Here is a 20391-nt window from a genome sequence, read left to right on the forward strand (position 1 = left end):
TTGATTGCCTAAACTATGGAATGATATCTGTGGTGAATCATGATACTTCCATCATGAATTTATAAGGTTGCACATGAAGCAGAAGTTTCTGAAGGCCTTGCTCGAAATAGAGAATTTTTTTTTTTAAAAAAAAAAAAAACTTATTTGTTCTAAATAAAGGAGATAAACATATTCATACTGGGGTTGCCAATTTTAAAAACAATTCAAAAAGAATACCCAAAAAAAAAATTACATACTCAAACGAGAATGTTATGTTTGGGCCATACAAGTCTCCTAAGGATTAAACCCAAGCAGTGTTGGAGCTATCCTTAACAAAGGCTCTAGAGTGTTTGCTTCAAACTTCCTCGCAAAAAGGAAGCAAATTGTGGTGGTTTTACCATTATTATAACTGCAATTAAACCCATGTCTCACCCGATTCAGAAACGTTTCGGACACATCCTTCCCCACAAACCTTGTAGGGTGCGACCCACCTCTGGACCAATCAACCCAAGTGATGCTCCTGTTTGAGTTCATGTCCGGGTGAGTTTTTGTCACAAGGGTTGCCAAGTAGTGCTCATCCATGTAACATGGAGGCTTGCAATGGTTCACAAAAATGTGGTAGTACTTCACATCTGATACTATCTCTACCGCCAACCTCCGGCGAACTTCAAACCACTGGTTGCCTTTACGCCAATCGGACAATGATATGGTTGGCCACATTCGTTTATTGTAACGACCACGACCCATTTTCCGTGGGTCGTCGAATGAGCCTACAAAACTTTGGTTGGAGTTGATGAGATAGTTGTAAATTGTTGTGAAGTTGAATAGAGGAATACATGTTTCAGAAAGTAACACAAATCTCTCATTCGAGAAATCAAGTAGGGCATTGGCTAATAGGCGCCTCTCCGCATCCATCATGGTGGCTCGTCCCCATTCTGCTGGCTGCAAAATACAATTATTAGCGTGGAGAAAATGGATAAAGATCTCTACAATTAGACTGCTTGAATTGCACGTAATTTGGGCAACCTCACAAAGATAGAGGCTACAGAGCCCACCTGTCTTAGACAGCCTGGAGTGCATAATTTTCTTTTGTGAGACTGCCTAAATTGCTTGCAATTCAGACAGCCAATTGCAAATAATTCCAATCCAATAAAACTTAACCAATTGGTCAAAGTATGGGAAGGAAATTTTTTGTAGCAAAGCATATTTTGGAATGGGAGAGAACACTATAAATTTCTAACCTTGCTTGGTATTCTCCGCTTGTAAAACACTGAGGATTCTGGTGGTTCGTTATTGAGTTCTAAGGAAGTATGGATGTATATTGAGTAGAACCCAGCATGTCCCTTGAAGAACTTTTCCCAGAGCAGTGCTAACGGCAATCTCCCCCTGGTTAAGAACATGAATGCCACCTTTGGCGTCCAATTGTAGGGGTAATTTACCATATGTGGCACCATTGATGCTCTCCACACTAGCTCCTCGTCGCTCATCGAATGTGATAGCTCCATGGGAGCTATCCAATCTCTCAAGGAATGAGCAGATGAAGAAGAACATGAAGGTGAAGGTGACATTGTATAAAATGTTGCGAGTTGCGGGAAGTAAAACTCATTAGAGGATAGGAATTTTCTAGCACGATTGTTGATGAAACATCCTAGTACCATTACGAAAAATGCTACTGACAAACCGAAGAAAATGGTGGTTGTGACATGCAAATTTCTTCCTTTGACTCTTCTAATACGGATGGAGAGTTCTTTTACAAACACAGTCACCTTACTCTGCTTCATCTCTTTTATCTCTTTCTAGCTTACACTGTAATCAAGCAAAGCTCGCAGATCTTTATCTTCATTTATGCAAATGAAGTCCTGGAGACTTGATTTTAAGCTATGAAACCAAAGAGAGTTGGCAGGGTCTAAAACCGTTTGATTCGAGCAAGGTGAAGCAAGAGCACATGGGAAGTGCCAGGAGTTGTGTGAATAACGTTATGGATGGATGATAGGCATTAGGATTCACGAGAGTATGGGGGAGAGATCACAAATATCATGTTCCATATCAAGCTTGGAACCCGCTGTGAATATAATATAGAGTTAAAGAAAAAACATAGCAGTTTCTTTGGGTCTCTCTCTTCTCTACTTTTCACTATAATCTCGTCTTATTGTCAATAACCAACAGTTCCTTAATTGATTCATCAAAAAAAAAAAAAGCTGCTCCATTATGAGACCATTAAATCCAATTACATTAAAAACTTCACATTCTTTTGCACATCATCTACAAACTCTCTCTTCTTATATGCTCCCGTCTAACATTGTAGTTACTAATGACCTTTAATAGCATCATATAAACCATTTACACCCTGTTCCACCAACTTCTGGAAATTTCTCCTTCCAATACAGAATGAAAGTAAAAGGACCGATCACTGATATATATATCTTATACATATGGATTGTCATGGGTTTCCAGAATGTACGCCCTAATGGGTCTCATTTGGAACTCAACCTATTAACCAAGTACAACACGGCAATGCTAGCCACTGTACCAACAATAAATGTTGTAGATGTCCTTACCTTCTGATAATTTAACTGCAGACCACAACTAATGTATGCCCAAATCCACCGGGAAAAGAAACGCAGCCGACAAGTTTTTCGGAATTTCTGAATCGAAAATGCCTACACAGAGCAATGCAGCAGGCTCTTATCAACACTACTAGAAATGAAGAAGCACTATCACCAACAACTATTTGTTCCCAGATAATGAAGTATACCCGCATCTACAATGTTACATTATAATAGCATTAAAGTTTTATTTCATGGGGTCTATGTGGTTGGATGATTATTTTCCCTTCCATTTTGACAAGGGATAGTTCAGTGGTTCAATAAAATTATATATAGAATAGAGCTTTTAAATCCAGGGAAATTGCAAGGTAAGTGGGTCCAAACCTAATAAAGACAGTTGATGTGCAGGGAACAAGAAGAAGCCTTCCTCACTTGGGTTACAATTTACCCACTGTGTCGGCAAATACAGTCAAACTGCGATTGAAAGTTTCTAAAGAGAAGCCCTGCACACACTCAGGTGAATTTTGGAAATTCATTCAAATAAGGAATGTGACTAAAATACGTAAGCTGGCAGAAAAATTTGTAATCATTTCAAACATGGATAGTGAGGTATCCAAATACCCTTCAAATTATTCCACTATAGGACATATATTATTTCAAAATAATATATGGATCAAAAAGAAGAAAAATAACAAACTATAGAGAAAAATCAAAGATGAAGCCAATGCAAGTATGCATGGCAGTGAATAAGGTTTCAATCACTGAAGTCCATGCTATGCCCAGCTTGCCCAAAGACGAAGGAAAGAGAATACAAGTGAGGAAATCATACATGCTTCATTCCCTAAGATTTTTTTCTTTTTTATTGGTGCAAGCACGCACCTAGTAAGTTTTGAACCCACCCCCACATTCATATTGTTCTTACAAGGGGAAGTGTTACTTGGGGTAGAGCTCATTGGCTTCCAGCACACCCTTATTTGTTGAGGTCTTTAAAACGTGAGGGAAAACTTGATTCTATCATCCTATCAAGTGAAAACTTGAACACTTAGAGGCAGGACATTCCATGGCAACAGTTGACTAATTACATTGAAAGTTGGCTTCAGAAAAAAAAAAAAAAAAAAAAAAAAAAAAAAACAGAATAAGAAGAATCATAATAAAGAAGTTACTTTAAACAGATCTAACATACAGTTATATCCTATTGTAACAATTGTATTTGTTCTTATGCTTAAAAAAATTTAACAAGAATGAACCAAAGCAAATGTACGTTATCCCTCTGATGTGTAAAATGTGAGAACTACTCAACCAAATGCATATGCAAGCTAATATGTGAAGAAGATGTATAACCATGGAAAATGCTGATGTTGAAACAGGAAAAAATTTACCTTTGGTAACCTATCTTCCTGGGCCAGGTGATCCACATGAAGTCTCACATTGGATGCAGCAGGAATCCATAATCTGCGATCAACCTCAGAGTATACATATGCAACTATGTCAAACAATGTTTCTGCTCCATTTTCTATTGCCTTCAAGACAGAAGCTTCTCTACTTCTGCGGTTCCTGAATATTGCAATGATCCTATGTCAAGATTTGGTAGATATCGTTGCTACATTTAGTGTAGTTCTGAGATCCAAGAAGACCAAACTGACAGAAAGACAAGCTCTTGGCCCCATTGATAAAATTCGTGATAAAAAAGTGAATATTGAAAGAATCTTTTCATATGAGCATAAACTTTTAATTAACAAACAACCCACGTCAGAGGAAAATTTCTTTTCTAAAAACAGCAAAGGTGATTTTAAACCTCCCCAACAAAACAAAAAGACAAGGAAAAAAAATCCATGATGAAAGGGTAATGCAAAGAAGGGAGGGGGGAAGTACCTGGAAGGACTCATTTTTTAAGATCCCATGATAGGTAAAATTTTGTAGACAATTTAGCCTAACGTAGGAAACGGAGAAATAAAGAAAATGGTTTATGTTCATACTTGAGATATCCACAAAGCATGTGTTTTGGCCACAGGTTAACTCTCCCATGCATGGGAATCAAAGCATGTGGGGAAAGCTCCATAAATTTGTATGTTGTACGGAAGTATTGCTGCATACAAGAATATTTTTGAGATTTTAGATACATAACGTGAAAGCTTTATGGACAAGGACAATTATGGATCTCTGCAACTAGGGCTTTCACGTGAACTTACAGCCATATTTCCACCAGAAGTAACGTCCAAAAGAGCACTTCCTTGACTGAAACAGAGCACAAATTAAATTAGCAGAGTTTTTGGTTGGAAAAAAAAAAAAAAAAAAAAAAATAGACCAAGAACAAAATCAAGTGCCCCATTCACAATCCAAAACAAAATCTGCAATATATATATATATATATATATATAGAGAGAGAGAGAGAGAGAGAGAGAGAGAGAGAGAGAGAGACTGTTGAGGCTCCTATCAACCATTTCCTAGTGAACATCATAGTGTGTTGAGGCTCACTGAATTGAAATGGAGTTCAACTTGACTTATTTGAAACAGTGCATTGGGATATAACACTAACTACTCAAGCATCTATTCTTTCTTCACGCTACCCACCCACCCACACAAAAACATGCAAGAAGTTTTTCTCATCATCTTAAACACGCACTTGTATTATGGTAATGGTTGGATCCTTAGTATATATGTATTATAGAATTTACATTGCATGCATTTGGATGTGATAAAACCTTGTATAATATTCACCTTGCACTAAATCAAACAAAATTGTAAATTAATGGCAAGATCACTTCATCAGGTATATGCCAACAGGAATTTGAAGGAAATCTACATTACAAGGCACATTTAATTTCCTCATCTAAATAGGAGGTCAGAATGCAATATTGAAAAATGCCAATTAATTAATTTACCTTCATATAAAATCTAGGAATTGAAGGGGTAAACATGTTGGTAAATACACACCTCAGTCTGGGCATTCTTCTTAAATATAGTTAAGAAATCTGAATGATAATAGAACCTAAATATATTAACAAAAAATTGCCAATCAAATTACATGTAAAGATGCCAATAATACTATACTGTGAAGCACCTATCACCCTCGCCAGATTAGAGAATGAGAGGCAGAGGGTAGTTATCTACAGAATCTTACCCAACACAATGGTCACCAACAATCAATGACTGAGTACTCTCATGAAGCAGTGCCATGTGGCCATCTGTATGTCCCTGTATTAAGAAGAACATTTTATATTCAGATACAATATAAGTGCAGGTCGTATATGATAATAGCCTCCTTCTATGACATTGGATCGCCAGTTTTTCACACTATATAACTAAACAAACCTAATAGGCAACTGTTCCTTAAATTTTTGCCCTTCACCTCATTATTCTTGTATAATAATACAATATAGGTGATGGTATCAAGGTGAGGAAAGTTGTCTAATTTTTCTTTTTTTCTTAATCAGTGTTTTGTGTTTTGAAAAATATTTTCGAAAACAAAAACTGAAGCGTTTTCTGTGGGGACCACACCTGAAAACTTGTTTGGATAACTGTCTAAAAAGTGTTTTCAATGTTTAAAAAGCAAAAACAGTTTTTGAACAATGCAACCAAACAAGGATGATAATGTTTATTGGGAACCTCAAGGTCTTTCATGTTTAAAGTCACAATCTCAAACTTACAGGACCTATGACCAATAGCTTGAAAGGTGCATTATAATATGGAAGACTTAATGTAAGATATGGATGTCTGTTCTACAACCACCCAAATGGACTTTTTTTTTGATTAGTACAACCACCCAAATGGACTTAATTGTGCCTCCCTATTTCTTCTACATTTTAACTTGAGAAGTTGTGCACCAAAGTACATCAAGACTTCTCATACTAAAAGGAGTTCAATTAGGTTTATTTGAGAAAAGCGTATCACAGGATCCCCGCAGAAAATTAAAAACTTTTCATGCAGGGAAATATTAAAAAATTAATCAACTTCATCAATAGAGATGGAAGGCTAACTAGCCTGAGAACATCTGGAGTATGAACAACAGAACAAGTGAGTTTGTAATGGCTTACCCCCAATGATACTTAAACTTCCAACAAAAAGAGAATTTTCATTTGTAGTTGTTGAAACAAAAAATTGTGTAAATGAGAAATACCGGTGCAAAAATGACACTTAGTCGCTGACCACCAATGCAAATATCTTCTGCCCCAGAAACTGAGGTATAGCCAAGAGACCAATCACCTGTCATCATCTAACACATATTAACGTTTCATATAATTGATGAAATCAATCTTAAATTATAATGGTTGAATGAGTTAAAAGTTCTAGGCAACCAAGACTTCATTAAGTAAAAATTTGCCAGCCTTTGTAGCCAAGTGGCACTTCTTCTGGGTGGGGGTCTGGGCTTTAAACCCTTGAGTGGGGATTAGAGGGAATTAGGGTGTTTCTTCTATAATTAGGGAAAAATAAATTAAGCTTACACAAGGGCCTTAACAAGAAGGAAACACAGACTGCAGCATTTATTTTATACTCAACGTAATAAGATACCAAATTGTATCTACATTTCTAAAAATTAATAGAAACATCAATATTGTGTTGGCATTCAAAGATGCAATTGTTCTAAGCCATATAAATATGTTGAGGTAGTAATCCAAACTCAACAGGAGGCTAAGTTGGTTAAAATATAGCATTTTTATACTACTTAATATATAATCATAAAACCAAACCATCACACTACTAATTAAGTCAAGTGTTTCGTAAGAGGCAATAGTAACACCAAGGTCCAAGGATATCAAGAGCTAGGAAACAGGCTTACAAGCACTAGGTTCTCAACTTAAGAATCATTTACTTGGTTTTCATATGTCAATCTTCGGCTCCCTAAAGGCTAAAGATACTCCAACCAGCTGAGCTACCTGAACCACTTTCCTAAATTCTGTTTTTCAGGAGCAATGTGGCCATTGATGAATATGTTTAATTCATTGTCCATGCCAATCTGGATGCCTTCCTCTTCCATTGGAGGAGCTCTATGTAATATATAATCCAAAGAATGATAAAGAGGTTTGTCCCCCAAAATAAGCATTCTTTTTTCATATTGACCATCCACAAAAGTGAACTACACATTCATTGTATGACACAAGAGTCTCCACTGTAAACCAACATTCGGGGTCAAGAGTCTCCACTGTAAACCAACATTTGGGGTCAAGGGTTTAAGACTGATAAAAAAAAAAAAATTAAATAAATTTTTAAATAAAAATAATAATAATAAAAAGAAGATAAATTGGTAGGCACTCTATCAAGATTCCTTTGCTACACGCCCAAGTTTAAACTCACATCACTCGACCCTCAAAAGAAAGCTCTGTAGCTTCAGAAAATATGCTCCAAAACTTATTCTTTCTTGAATTAAACTAGTTTCATCAATATCTATAGACATCTAATAAATCTAAATTCTAATAGGGGATAGAGTTCATAGTAGTAGATGAACAAAGTCGTAAACCAGTAATTACCACATTAAAGGAACAAATCACACAACCCAAAATAAGACCCATGGGCCACAATACAGCTCATGTCCAGAAATTCTCAAATTTATGAAATACCCTCAACATCAAAAACTTAAGAAATCGCAAATAAAACAAAATCAGCAACATACTATCATGAAGAAACACTTAAGTAAGACTTAATAACTAGTAACGTAGCCTAGCAAGATCCCAATCACGCCCATATCGAATATAGACTATACAATAATATATACTGTTGGTTTTTTAGCTTGCTTTTTCATAAGCTTCTTGCTACTTGCATTACTAACAAGCCAAAATTTTACAGGAACCTTTCTTTCATAGTTAAGCTTCTCATTTCATAGTTAAACTTCTCATTTTGACTTTTGTGTAATATCCTAAGAAGATTTTCTTGTTTACATAATTGAGCATAGAGATTCATGGCTTGTTTACAATATTATTTTATTAGTCCAGGCCCCACCCCCACACCCCCCTGCATCAAGAATTAACATTATATCTTGATCAATCAGTAATCTCATCTCAACCATGAGCTCAACAGTCATAACCTTTTCCAATGCGCCGCATTGTATTTTCATGTGCTAATAAAGTAGCATCAGGATTGGACTTTTGGACAATTGAAAGACCTGAAACAAGCCATAAAACAGAGAATTAACAGCCACTATACACCTAGTTGAAATAAAGTACATTAATCAGAACTTCAGAATGCAGGTGCCCAGCTAAAGTAAATTGGTTGTGAGAAATTTTATTTATAAGTAATCGAATTATATTGAAAAGCCAAAGGGCACAACCCAAATACATAGGAATTATATAAGAGAAACACCTAACAAGAAAAAAGAAAAAAGATCAATAAAATTGTAAATTGGTTGTGAGTAATAGTCTCAATGAGAGAGCACCAGAGGGAAAGAAGAATGTTTATGGAATGGAAGTGACTATAAGTGATCATTTTTGTCTTTTGGATAGGGTAAGTGATCAAGGGAAAGATTATTTCTTTCATTTCTTTTGATCGATAAATACAACTCATAACCCATTTTCTCGTTTTCCTATGCCCAATTATTAAGTGTATCTTCACCTGCCAACCCATTGGACCAACCCCTACCCCTAACAAAATAAATATTAACTACTTCTGATCCACACCTTCATAGATTAGCAAGATTGGAATTATTGTTAGAATATTAATTAAATAATTAAATTTACTAGTTCATATTAGCTTAAACTTTTTGGATAACTGGTAAGTTAATATGATACCAAAGCAAAAGTCCTAAGTTCAAACCTTGTCTGCGAAATTCACCTCGGGGGTTTGAGCCCACACGTGAGGAAAACTGTTAAAATATTAATTAACTATTTTCTATTAGAGTAAACTTTTGGAATAACTAGTGATTTACCAATTGTAAGTTTTATTCTTTATCATATTTCTAGCATTTTATATGTTAGCTATTATGAAACAAATTCTGCTCGTCGTTTCCCGATTTCAACACTATACATACTAAACTACTCACGGCTTTTATATGTGCCTGATCTATCTTCTTATTTATGTGTGATCTACTATTGTAATGACATACAAAAACATCCAATTCAGACAACTACAAGAATTAAACAACAAACTTGACTTTTACAATCAGGTAAGTTACTTGTTATCAAAACTTACCATCTACATGATCCCGATGGTGATGGGTAACAAATACAACCAACTTTCGTGGCAAAGCAGCAACTATTTTTTGGAGCTGAGCATTTAAATGACAATTTTATCAAGTTCGACAAAAACTCATAGAAAAATCAAAATAACTCTAATTTAAGCACTATATGTACTAGGGGTGAATGTATATCATTCCATAGGCAAGTACAAAACACATCTCCAAGACTACTGAATTTTTTTTTATATATGTATTTCTAAGAATGCTGGACTGATGAATATAAATTAAAGGCAATAAATGTGAATTAATCAATGCCATACATCATCAATACTGCATGCAATAAAATGATTATCCATATTAAAAGGTTTGAGTAAATAACCAGAGAACCAGCATTTTTGTTAAGTTAGATCCTTGATTATGTTGTATAAAACTAAAAATGAAAAGACAAGCATTCACAGGAGATAGTTGAGACAAAGGAGTTGATTCCTGATCTCTTATAGCTCACAGCCTTGATAGTTGAGATGCTTACATAGGATCCTTCACAGGAGAGTCCCAAAGCCCAAGTTTATGATTACAAGCCAATCAAACTATGCAGAAGGATCGTTAAAGAACTCCAGGGAAAGCCACATGACCTCTGGAATAGGACAAAAAGATTCTGTTGATGGGTAACGCGGTCTTGCCATTGGAGGTCCCAAGAATCCCAAAAGGTTGAGCATGAAACCAGATGGCATCCAGTGGAAGTGAGCCCAAAACCACCTCAATGGCCTCAAATCCACAAAAAAAGAGCCTTAGGCAACATCAAACAGAGTTGTGCTGTAACATCACTGATTTCCATACACAAAATGTCTACCGGTTGAAAGAGGAAATGTATTCTCTCCATAGAGACGAGGAAAGGATATTCTAATTATCAGAATGGGCTAATGATCCCATCAAACAAATGGATCATATTCATATTAAAAAGAATGCTCTATAGGATGGAGCTCTAGAAAGGAACAAGCTTATTGGCAGCCCAACAAGAAGAGCTGTATTGGATCAAATATAGGCAGAATTTATCAGAGACCCATCATTTTCTTAGGCATTTCCATACATAAAAAATGTGCCAGACAGAGAGCTGCAATTTTGGCCCAGAGGTGGGACAACTTATCAAAAAGCCACTCCTTTTCTTTGATGCTCTGTATTTCCATTTTCAAGGGGACACATCAAAAGTGTGCCAGACAGAGAGCTGCGATTTTGGCTCAAAGGTGGGACCACTTACCAAACAGCCACTCCTATTCTTCAGAGCTCGAAATTCAAAAAAGAGCACCATCACTCAAGAAAGAGAGCAAAGATAGCCTCCAAGGACAGGGAAAATGGTGGATCTCTCCCAAAGCAAAATGAGAAAGAAAACAGCATTCTTGGTTTCCTATTAAATGGAAAACGATAGGTACTAGCCTCGAGTTTACTTTTTTACTTTTTATAAGTTTAAAAGTAAGAAAAGTATGTTCCTCTCCTTCTTAGTTTTACTGTATAAATGTGTACAAGCAGGTGCTTCACAAGTATTGAACAGGCCCAGTTTTATTCTGAGCAGTGATCTTTAAAACAAAGTTGTAACCAATCACTAACCATGTTTAAACCGGAAGTGGAGTTGCCATTTCAAACATTAAAGTTCACTGAACTAGCAGATAATATTTGAGAATGTGAATGTCAAGAACATTAAAATGCTCAAAAGCATCTGTCACAAGGCAGAGCACTGTCTCAGCATAACAAAATGATAATTCATACCTCTTCATGGAATTCAGACCGACATCCTGGATCCACTATCAATGCATCCCCATAAGCAACAAAACTATTTTTCTCACTTTCATTTGAAACATTTTCAGGTGCAAATATAACCAAGTTTGTTGTACCAAAAGGCTTTGCTGTCCTACTTCCCATAGGTACAATTTTAACACCAGGAGGGTACTCCTGAAAAAGAGGATGAGTACAAAAAAGCTAAATTGGAATGATGCATTGAAGCAACTATACAGAAAAATCCCCTTGAATGGCAGTCTAAATGTTAAAAAATGATTACAGAATCAGTATTTTAACATGGTGTGCATCTGATTCAGAATCTGTTTCTTCACAATTACCATCAGAGTTTAAAGGCAGGATTAGATTAGGCAAAAACAGAAGCACATGTCTAAGCACTGAATTTTCATTTTTACATTCTCTGCTTAAAAAAATTAGGGAAAAAAACAACTTTATAGGCAATTCAAAATCATTCTAATGACCCTCAAAAGACAAGGTCTTATCACTGCTTCCAGATCATCCCTGAACTTAATAATACCTACTTATGTGACAGCACGTCTTTTGCTGCTGCTAAATGCCATATGCTTGCTCCATCTAGGAATGAAACTAAATCGAAAAGAAGGCAAACCTGATGTGGTAAGATGGGTGGGAGTTTTTGATCTGCCGGTTGCATTGAGTCATTTATAAGACCAACAACTGCTAGAGGTCCCACACGATCACTACCTGGTTTCACTTCCAGAAGCCAGCTTAGACATGTTTGGACTGACATCCACTTGCACTGCTCTGGTTATGTATATTCAATATCAGTTCCATATCCTATACAAGGTATAGTATGAGCAATACAAGTTGCAAAATGCTTAAATGAGATCCAAACATCCACACCAAGGAAGAAGGGAAATAATTTATCAGAAATGCTGAGGCCGTGACCACTAAAATATAAACTAACTTAACTCCTCTCTAGGTAAACAATACGATTTTTGTCAGGAAAGCAATACCCTTTTCTCATTTGAAGTCTACAAATTTATAAACATACCACATCTTACCAATTCAACAAATTTATCAAAGCACACGTAAGAAGCACTAAGAGCTCAAGTGCACAAGCACTAATTTAAAACAATGGGTTTTCAATGTGTTTAAAAGCAAGACCCAAGAAAGATATTAATATTCAGCATAGCAACCCTATAAAAGTAACAAAAAAGATTACCAATTCAATAAATGTATCAAAACAGACATAAGAAAACCTTGTAGATTTTGATCCCCAGCCACCAATTGTCCCGTAATGAACACAGTATGAACCGGCAAACCCGGTCCAAACTCAACTTCCTCCACATACTTCCAGAACTTCCACTCTCCCCCACCAGTGCCCACAAGCCCAACTTGATCCAAAACCTACAAAACCATCAACTTTCAAACCCCATTTCAGCAATACCATAGAATGCAATGCAACCCATATCCAAAACGCATCGCAAATACAAAAGATACCCGCTGGAGAGCACAACTGATATCGAATTTCCCCAAATTGATCTTCTCAGAACACCGTTCTGCGCCTTCCACAACAATCTGGGACTCAGACTCTGCCTCCAGAAGGTTCAGCTGCGTCGAAGGCAGGTCCCAGAGATCGGAATCCACGTAGGAATCGTACTCATCGTCGCCGAATCTCGGCGGTCGCGTCTGTTTCACGAGGAGGAACTCGGCGTCGTTTTGCGGGTTCTTGAGGATCACCGCGAGATTGTGGATTGCTGCCATTGGAGAGAGGCTTGAAGAGGTTGGAAGAAGAAGATGAAGGAGCGGGAACCGGGAGCTGGGGTTTACTACTTTGGCTCGTGTAATCTCACCTGCTACATGCCCAACTACTTTGGGAATAATTTATTACGTCATTTAACTACAACCACTTATCTCAGTTCAGAAAAAAGTGTCGTCAGCAATTAAAAATAGAGTAATTAGGGGACCACTAAGCAGTATTTAAAGTTGACGTGACTTTTAAAATCATCATTAAATCAAAATTTAAGTATAATTTATCTAAAATTTAATGGTGATTTTAAAAGTTATATCAGCTTTAGGAGAATAAAAATATGATCCCTAGCATTTCATGGAGCTAATTGCCCGAGACAAAAAATAGCTCAAAATAACTAAATGTAACTATTATGAGCCCTTTAATTAATCTGCTAGAGATGCTCGTGAGTACTGTTTAGTGTTCACTCACCAAACATTTCTTATCATTTTTTTTGTAAAGAGTCATGTTAGGAACCATCTTTTTATCTTCTTAAAGCTGATGTGGCTTTCAAAATCACTATTAAATTTTAGATGAATCATCCTTGAAGTTTGATTCAATGATGATTTTGAAAGCCACATCAACTTTAAAGAAGATAAAAAGATAGTCTCAAGAATTACTCTTAGCTTCATAGTAGTTAAAGGGGACATTTGCTACAGTTGTGCTATTCACTAGAGCACACTAGATGATTATTTTATTATTTCTCAATGACTACTTTTTATTGTTTAATTTTTAGTGTCAAGGATTACTTTTTATTCCCAATAAAAATAGTGTTAAAAAATAATATTTAAAAAAAGTAGATAGTTGAATAAATAATTTGTTGGAGTTTGTATTAAAAAACTAGCAACTAAAATACAAAAAAGGTAAATTTTGAGTAGCTAAAATGTGGAGATGCTGAGCACTGTTTACTTACCAAAATAATAAATAATTATTTTTCCCACTTCCCTTTTATTGAGGTGAATGATAATTGAAGAGGAAATTATCTTATTTATATTGAGCATATGCCACTTTTTTCAAAAATATGACTGTTAGAAGAAAAAAAAATATTTAAAAACTTGATAGTTAGGAAAATACAAAATTTTAAAAATATGACTGTTAATAACAGACAAATTTTTTAAAATATAATCGTTAAGATAAGACAAATATTTAAAAATATAGCTGTCAAGATAAAACAAATTTTAAAAAATAGGACCATTAGGAAAATACAATTTTTTAAAATATGAATAATAGACAAATTTTCAAAAATATAATCGTTAAGATAAGACAAATATTTAAAAATATGGCCGTTAAGATAAAATATTTTAAAAATACGACAATTTGGAAAATACAATTTTTTTTTAAATATGAATGTTAAAATAAGTCAAGTATTCAAAAATATAGATGTTTAGAGAAAGAATAAAGATATATTTAAAAATTAATATTTAAGTAGAATAGTGAAAGTGGATATTTAAAATGGTGAGGATGCTTTTAAAAAACTGATAACTAAAGTAGAGAAATACGGTTTTGGCTCGTAAAATTTGGTGAGACTATGTAGACAAAATAATCTATTTTATAACAATTCTAACTTTATTAGAAAGCAAGTTGGTAAAATTTAAACCCTGGACAATTTAATAAAAATTGAGGTTATTCACATTTTTTTCAAAAAAAAAAAAAAAAATAGAGTAGGCAGGCCCATTATACTCAGTGGCCTGTCTAAAACAGTAATTGGACTCTTATGAAACTCAAAATGTAATTTCTATCTTCTAGAACAGGCCCATTATCCTCACAGGCAAAACAAAGACTGGGCTTCACCATGGGTGTCTTTCGCATATAACTTTCACCTTGTTTGGAGTCGCTTTGGGCTGGGCTCCATACGGATAGAGAGTGGTGATATACTGGTATGACTCTTTGCACCAACGAGACAACAAAAAATTGGTTAGGACACAATTCTCCGCTCCCGAGTATATTAAATTGACATGTGTTTAATATACATAACTTTTATATGTATATGCATTTAAACAGAACAATTTAATAAATTGAATTTAAAGAAACATTATCGAGTAGGAAACATTGGTCATGCCTATCCAGAAGAAACTTTTTTTCCGAATCAATGAAAATGTAGCGAGGAAAACGTGCTAGAGGAAAAGTGACCGTTGATGCATGCCACATACATGTATCCATAAAAAGTTGCTTAAACCAATTCGGGGTACCCCCCCATTAGGCCTCCATTGCCAAAAGTCACTGCCCTTTCAGTGCTCTAAAGTTGCACGCCCATACCGGACTGGGCACGCGTCGTTTATGTCACAATTTTCCTTTTGCCCGGCCACAAAACAAGCAACAATGGTAATATGCTGGAAATATAGTAAGCATTCCACATTTCCACGTACCCTTCTACCTTGTGTCACATCATTTTAAACATTTTTAAAAGGCATAGTAATATAGCGTAAATCTAAAAGTTCATTTTGTGTCATTCCAAGAATGACGTGGTTCTTATAATTACCATTTAATCAAAATTAAATAATGATTAATCACAAGCTCAATGATGATTTTAAGAGCCACATTATTCTTAGAGTGACACAAGAAAAACTTATAGTATTATTTTAATAATATATTTATCATGTGACAATATACATCATTAGATCTGTGAAATTTATTATAGACTATGAAATATAACATCGCCATTTCAAGTAAAAAATAAAAAATAAAGGAGTATGCAAGCCAAAGGTTAAATATAATTCATCCTCTCAACGAAAGTGATTTCGGTGCGCTAGTTCAGGCTCAACTCCTCGCTTTACGTTAGTGGACCTATAGGTCGGGCCAAGGCTCTGTGCTATTTCTTTGTGTGTAGAAAACGGCTGCAAAAACAAACAAAAAAAGGTGCGCGTTCGCACTAGCTCAATTCCTTGCCTGTTCGTTAGCACAATCCATGGCTTTCGCGCAGCTCTATTCTTTGCTTGTTCTAACACGCAACGACTTTATAAAGCTCAATCTAGGAGCAAATGGGCTAGATGCTCTGTAATCCTGACCGTAAACAATGACTCGTGCAGTATTATAGCTAATGCGTTAAGTATTCTGCCAGATGAGTATGATGGAAAAGAAAAATGGAAACATGACTGATCAGTCTAGCATTTTTGTCTTCTTTTTTTATGTCTTGTCGTATTTTATAGGGTATTAATGTAAATAATCAATGTTGATGGTGAATCGTGCTCCTCTTAATGGTGCTGCGCGCAGTTGACCGTATCTTTATAATTGAACGCTACTGGAGCAGGCTTTTCTGGGGAGATCAGGGGAGCAGCAAAAAGGAATTTGGATGCTCATATATATTATATATAACATATGATTAGAAGCAACTGCCACTAATCATCACCAAAGCTACATGTGGATGCCAGTGGATTGTTTTCATAAGTTGCTTGGATTTTTCTACAGATTTTGTTTTTTCTTAATCCATGTCTTAAAATAAAGGCAGTCCCAGGTTAGATCTTCGATCTGCACACAATATAGGCTCAGTAACTTATCAATTTGGAGACCCAGATAACTTATTCATAGGCCAAAAAGGACTAAGGTTAGAAAACGGTGGTTAGCTAGCCCAAAGGATGATTAATAAAAAATTAGAGGACCTAATTTGGGCAGAGTTAGTGGCAACTCTGGTGGATCATCCATTATTGGTATCATATTTATTATAATTCCGAAATGTCTGGCTGCCATAAGCTTTACACACTCCACCGGCCAGTTTATTCAATTTGGTCTTACGCACACACCCACTTGAAGAAACGTGGCCTCCTATTGGAGCATATCTGATTTTTTTTTTTTCTCTTTCTTTTTAGTTTTTTATGGGCAAATGATAAACACGACAAAAAAACAAGGATAACGGGCAAGGCTATCTAAAGGGGATTGATCTCACTTGTGAGGAGAGCAATGATGGGACATAGAGGAAATGAGAATCCATTAATGTTAGTGGAGGTGGACTATCTAATTAGGTTACGTGCAAATTCAATTTACATTGTGGTAATTAAACTTTAGAGGTAGGTCAAATTTGGATAAGTTTAAAAGTAAGTGAACTTCAGAGATGAAAGGCTCTAATTGACACTCGAAAGATAAGTCCTAATTGAAGAAGGCGAACACAGCCACTTGCATGTGACTCTGACTAAAATAACATTGTTAAGAACTTCTACCGCGACATATGTTGATAGCAAGTAAAACAACTCGAACCTCTCCCATTGAAGGATCTCTTGGGAGAACTCTCATGCTTATCAATCTTTGTTTGTTTGTTTGTTTGGGTTTCTAATCGTGGGTGTGTTTTTGGTCCATTGGTTCCACAAAACCAATAGCAATGATATAAAGACAAGGAATTCGGGTCTCTTATTATTATTTGTTCAAAAAATATATGGAGCACTGAATAATAACAGGGGAGTGAGAGAGGAGCTTCCCTACCTGTGCAAAGGGCCTCTCTCTCAAGTAGGCCTCTTGCTCGAGCAAGAAAGCTCTTTTCATATATCTCTATCCAAATAGGAGGGAGCACGGATAAAAACAAAGATCCCTAATTATGCGAATCCGTATCAAAAAAAAAAAAAAAGGATAGTAATATTTCTATAAGTAGCTTATCCATATATGAACCCGTCACCACATAAATGAAGCCTATAAAATACTATAGTTGTCTTATTTTATTTTTCAAAAAATAAATCATAGATCATAGCCTATGGACAGTAGTGTGGTCATATTTTATTATTATTATTATTTTTTTTTTTACCAATAAATTTGAACTCCAATGTACATACTAATTAATTATTAAATAATTAAGCTTTATTTTGAATTCTAAGTGCTTACTCCTACCTATCACGCGTCTCAACAAAACAAACCCCAAAACAGCCGCCTAATTTATGCATTGTGGAGAAAAATAAATAAGACAAACATTACCCAACCAAGCCAAACCAAACAAAAAAAAGAACAAGAACAAACATTACTCCAACAAGGCCCCGTGATAGGACCTTTGTCGATCGATTGATTTACCATCATCTTTTTCATTTCGGCCACCTTGTCTCTCAACCACTATGAGATGAGCAAATAACAGATGATGATGTGAAAATGTGTTATCATGATTGACTGATGACTCATCCACCACACAATACTGCAATACAGTTTTCTGTGTGTTTGTGTTTGTGTTTTTTTTTTGTTTTTTGTTTTATAATACTTGTACCTAACAAAATATATATATATATCATTTTTTTTTTCTGATTTGTTAAGAGTTTTTTTCATTGTAACGAATCGGTTGTAGTTGATCCCTGAAAATTATTGTACTTTAATTAATATGTTTAGAGCAAAATGGCACAACCATAGTAAGATTCCTTTCACATGGTTGTAGTTACTCCACAAACATACTTTTTCATTTGCGATGCTATGGTTTCTCATAGTATATATTCTCCTCGTGTTTTTTTTTATCCCACGTAAATATTTTTTCTAAAAAAAATATAAGAGACCAATGAGTTAAGATTTTTTTTTTTTTTTTTTTTTTTTTAAATATCCACTTAGGATAAGAAAACATCATAACACAAGAAAAACCACCGCATCCCTCTATTAGAAAATCCCCCATTGTCCTAACTTTGCATGAAAAATTCATAAATGTTGGGTTTAATTGACAGTTTTAAGACAACAAATCAATTGAAATAAATATGATTAAATTGTGTTAGACCAAGGTCCGGCCCACCAGAAGAATCGCCAAACCAGAAACAGCTCGAACCACAAAAAGCCCAAATCATTCGCAACCCGCAGCCCGAAAGTCCTGTCCGCAACGCAGATAGGCCCAACAGTCCAAATACGCGAGGCTAGACGGTCCATTGCGACACACGCTCATACCCGCCTTGAACAGTGGAATATTGACATTCGGGGCCCACATCAAGGTTCGGGTTCACATATCATGCGATCACCGCTTGGGCGAGGCTTGAGGTCCTCACCTAAGACCCAAGTCCAACACCATCGTTGTAAGACGGGGTCGTCAAGCGAGGTTCAATTGGCCTCGATAAAAGAGAAAATAAATGTCTAATCAAAATAAAGGAACTGTCATGGCAAGCGAATTCCATCACATTCGTGTCCAGTCGAAACCCCACCGTACTCAAAAGGGTCATTGTGACCGTACGGGAGTTAGGTGGACCTTACTTGTTCCCCCAACCTTTGATCCCCAGATAACACGTGTCGTGCTTCGGTGCTATCCTAGCGCATATCGCAAGAAAGAGAGGTATATGTAGGAAAAATTTGTAAATGGGAGAGAGAGAGAGAGAACAACTGTAACCCAAAAAAGGAGAAAAAAATAAGAAATAGAAGAGAATTTTTCATGAATTCCTTGGTGAGTCTTGTGTGATTTTCCGGTGTGATCCGAATAAGTGGCGGGCGAATTGTGTGAACAAAGTGTATTATTGAAATAATTACAGATTATATTTGGATGAGTATTTGATTTGTTTTGCTCAACATGAAGTGTTGACCTATTCCGAAATATTTGGATCTACGATTATTTTCGGTTCTACGAAATATTTTGTTACTTAATTATTACGTACACCCTTCCCTCGTCCCTACGTGTCCAGTCTCAACGTAAGGTGGTGTTAAATGGAATTATGGAAGGATGTTGTCAACATTTGTAAATAATAAATAATTATTTTAAAATTAAAAATATAAACGATCTTATAATCTAAAAATATTTATCTTCTCATTTAAAATAACTTTTTGGTTTGACTTATATTCCAAAATATAGGATATATGAAATTAAAAATTATTTTCTGAAGTTAAAAACTGTGTCGACGTGACAACACATACACTGATAAATAAAATAAAACAAAATTAAAACCTTGCCGAGGTATCAGGCGTTTTGTACTTACGTATACTTCACTAAGGTACGTGGCTGCATGCGTGGAACGACAACGTATCTGACGACCCAATAAAAACCATACGAGAAGCGTGACTGTGTCAGCTATTCTTAATGTTTCTACGCGTCATTCTCCGCTCGTGAATTCCATAATTAGTGACGCTGCATATGTGGTGATAATTAAGCGACCAGCCATTGGAACAACCCGTCAAGATCACGATTCAATGAGGCATGGTCCCATGCGGGCGTAGGCGTCGGCAGTAAATGCAGCCCTGGGTGATCTTTCTTTCTACTTTTTCTCCAAGGGCGAAGGAGAGTGACCACAATAATTGTGCTGGCACGGGCATCTCGCATGCCACCCAAAGATTGCCACGGGTGCACGTCCGTTTCAGCC

The 20391-nt window shown here is 35.8% G+C and overlaps 2 protein-coding genes across 3 annotated transcripts; both read right to left on the minus strand.

Annotated features, from left to right (window-relative positions):
- Positions 1 to 138: 138 nt before the first annotated feature.
- LOC132177962 (glycosyltransferase BC10-like) lies at positions 139 to 2126 on the minus strand. Its single transcript, XM_059590433.2, has 2 exons — positions 1221 to 2126; positions 139 to 921 (listed from the first exon to the last, which is right to left on the minus strand). Exons 1-2 carry the CDS (start codon positions 1758 to 1760, stop codon positions 274 to 276), a joined length of 1188 nt encoding a protein of 395 aa, XP_059446416.2. The 5' UTR covers positions 1761 to 2126; the 3' UTR covers positions 139 to 273.
- Positions 2127 to 2368: 242 nt separating this feature from the next.
- On the minus strand, positions 2369 to 13233 carry LOC132177952 (Metallo-hydrolase/oxidoreductase superfamily protein). Of its 2 annotated transcripts, XR_009439803.2 has the most exons (13): positions 12880 to 13233; positions 12639 to 12786; positions 12026 to 12180; positions 11392 to 11574; positions 9645 to 9720; positions 8545 to 8622; positions 6643 to 6728; positions 5647 to 5720; positions 4715 to 4760; positions 4502 to 4611; positions 3905 to 4079; positions 2910 to 3028; positions 2552 to 2639 (listed from the first exon to the last, which is right to left on the minus strand). XR_009439803.2 is itself a non-coding variant. In XM_059590426.2 (12 exons), the coding sequence occupies exons 1-12, from the start codon at positions 13141 to 13143 to the stop codon at positions 2454 to 2456; spliced, it is 1581 nt and encodes a 526-aa protein (XP_059446409.2). In that variant the 5' UTR covers positions 13144 to 13233; the 3' UTR covers positions 2369 to 2453. The 2 variants fall into 2 exon arrangements, 1 of the variants encoding a protein (XP_059446409.2); XM_059590426.2 differs by lacking the exon at positions 2910 to 3028 and having other exon boundaries at positions 2369 to 2639.
- Between the last annotated feature and the right edge of the window lie 7158 nt (positions 13234 to 20391).

The sequence above is a fragment of the Corylus avellana genome, chromosome 2, assembly GCF_965113065.1.
Source record: "Corylus avellana chromosome 2, dhCorAvel1.hap1.2, whole genome shotgun sequence".
Lineage (NCBI taxonomy): Eukaryota > Viridiplantae > Streptophyta > Magnoliopsida > Fagales > Betulaceae > Corylus > Corylus avellana.